The following is a 2,494-nucleotide window of genomic DNA, read 5'->3' on the forward strand; positions in this document are numbered from 1 at the left end:
ATCTATCTATCTATCTATCTTTATTCTATCTATCTATCTATCTTTATTCTATCTATCTATCTATCTTTATTCTATCTATCTATCTATATAGTGTGTATGTCTTCTGTGACGCTGTAAGTCAAGGGATGTCGAAGAGAGGAGAGAACAAGGTTAAACGAGAGGAGAAGAAAACTGAGAAAGTCGACCTTCCTCTTCTACCGGGGAGAAGAAGATATCTGGACTAAAGGCAAAGAGATGAATAAAGATCTCGAGTGATAGGAGTCAAAAGCATCTTCTTGTCTTGAGAAAATGACGCGTTTTGCATTGTAGACTTCTCGAGGAGATCTGACCTTCCTTTTTATCTTTCTTCAAATCGGAGACGCGAAGCAGTCTCTAGCGACTTTTCTCTTCGATATCTTCTGTAAGAGAGAAGAAAGATCTTGCCTGGTGCACGAAGAAGAAAGATATATAGGAGTTTCTGAGAGGAAATCGTATCAATCACTTGACTTTTCAGGTGTATGTACACCTCACCCAGTACAGAGAGGAGAAGGACGCTATCATGTCTCTCCCTCTCCTTTTCCTAAAGGGACACCGATGCCACCGACTTTCCTCTCTTCACCTGAAGAAGTCTTCTCTTTTCTTCTGATCTTTCAGAGAAAGCTTCTTCCATCGATCTTTCTTTCTCTCCTCTCCTCTGTCTGTATCTCTCTCTCTCTTCCTGTCTCTCTTGTGAAGAAGGGCGAACTTGACCTTCTTCATCCGTTCACAATGTGAAGAGCTTTCTTTGTGTGTCGAAGAGAGGAGAAGAAAAGAGAGAAAAAGCCAGGAAAAAAGAAGAGAAAGAAAGAAAGATAGACAGAAAGACAGAGAGTTGGTAAAAGAGTAAATGGAGGAATGAGAAGGAGAGACGATAGATACTTTTCACACTTGTCTGTCTCATCGACGATACGGATGGAAGAAAGACCCTTGGGGTGCCTTTCCTTCTTTCTTCTTTTCTGAAAAAGAAAGAAGGATCTCCATTAGACAAAGAGAAAAGGATCTTCTTTTCTATCATTTGGAAGAAAAATATCTCTATCGTCTTTGTCTTTCTTTCTTCTTTTAGATCATCTCTCATCTTGTCGAGTTAAGGACCAAGGAGACTAAAACTTTTCCCATTTTCTTTTTGCATGTAGCCAGCGCATGAATCATCTTTCTTTTTCTTTCTTTCTTTCTTTCTTTCTTTCTTTCTTTCTTTCTTTCTTCTAAAAGGGAGAGAATAGACTTTCTTCTTTCTTTCTTCTTTTTCAGAAGAACTCTCTCTTTCCTTCCGTCTCTTTCTTCCTCTTCTCTTTTCTCTCTTCTTCTCTCTTTCTCTTTCTTTCTCTCTTCCTGTATCCTCGGTATCTGGTCCTTTCTTTCTTTCCTTCCTATCTCTCCCTTCTTTCTTATCTCTTTCTTTCCCCTCCGCTTGTTTCCCTTCTCTTCTTCGAGTGTATATACACCGCAGGAGGAGGTCCGCTTCGAATTTTGTATTTTCAGCAGAGTCTTTTAGCTATCTCCATCTGTATCAAAGAAGTTCCACGACTTTTTCCCAACTCTTCCGTAGAAAAGAAGAGAGAAAGAAAGAGAAGCCTTCTACGACAAGGAGGAGAGAAAGTCTGTATTCTTCGGTCTTTCCTCTCTGTTCTTTTTTCTCCGTTGTTTCTGTTCATTTCTCGTTGTCTTACTTTTCTTTCTTTTCGGTTATCTTGGCGTCGTATTCTCCATTCTCTTGCGTCAACTACGCTTGAAGAAGAAAGTCGTTACCGTTGTGAAAGGGCTCTTCTTTTTCTTTTTCTTTTTCCTCATCTTCTTCAAGCATATCTAGGTGTTGGACTGATTCGTCCTGCTTTCTCTTCTTTCTTTCCTCCCTCGATCACTTTCACGACTGCTACTCCTACCATGCCTACTCTTACGTCTCTTCCTCTCCTTCTTATATGTATATATCTATTCTATGGATAGCTATCTTTATCTACAACGAGACATAACTCCCTTCTTTTTCATGTGTTCTTTTAGAGGTCTACATAGCTGTCTTGAATAGACACACGCACGTCTACCAATTGGAGATTCCTTCTTTCTTCTTCTTTCTTCTCCGTCGTCTGTTTCTGCTTGTCTAGTGTCTATGGCTGGTCTCCAGAGGAAGTTTTGAGGTGTATGTACACCCCACGATCTGACCTTCCAACTTTTCTGTTCGGCTTTGCGCCGCAGGAAATGTTTCTCTCTTGGCCGTTGTAGGAAGAAACATTCCCCGAGCCGATTCTTTTTGTCTTTCTTTCTTTTTCTTGTTAACGATGGATGAAGGTTTTCTTCCGACCATCTCGCCCGTCTTTGCATTCTTCTATTTCCTGTTCATCTTCTCGTCTTTCTTCTTTTCTTCTTCTTTTTCCTCTCCTTCCTTGTCTCTGTTGTCGACTTTCTTTCTTTCTTCGATCATGGAGGTGATCTATCGAGATTTCTTCTTCTTCTTTTTCCTTTTCTTCTTCTTTTTCACTCTAAC

The 2,494-nt window shown here is 40.1% G+C and overlaps 2 protein-coding genes across 2 annotated transcripts; one reads left to right on the plus strand and one right to left on the minus strand.

Annotated features, from left to right (window-relative positions):
* Window positions 1-98: 98 nt before the first annotated feature.
* Window positions 99-1,031, minus strand: CSUI_008841 (uncharacterized protein; the record flags this gene model as incomplete). The annotated part of the gene is made up of 1 exon (XM_068068963.1): window positions 99-1,031. A coding segment is annotated over one exon (288 nt), but the record flags the coding sequence as incomplete, so codon positions are not given.
* A 201-nt stretch (window positions 1,032-1,232) lies between these two features.
* CSUI_008842 (uncharacterized protein) lies at window positions 1,233-2,392 on the plus strand (the record flags this gene model as incomplete). The annotated part of the gene is made up of 1 exon (XM_068068964.1): window positions 1,233-2,392. A coding segment is annotated over one exon (726 nt), but the record flags the coding sequence as incomplete, so codon positions are not given.
* Between the last annotated feature and the right edge of the window lie 102 nt (window positions 2,393-2,494).

This window comes from Cystoisospora suis, assembly GCF_002600585.1.
Source record: "Cystoisospora suis strain Wien I chromosome Unknown contig_5094, whole genome shotgun sequence".
Taxonomy (NCBI): domain Eukaryota; phylum Apicomplexa; class Conoidasida; order Eucoccidiorida; family Sarcocystidae; genus Cystoisospora; species Cystoisospora suis.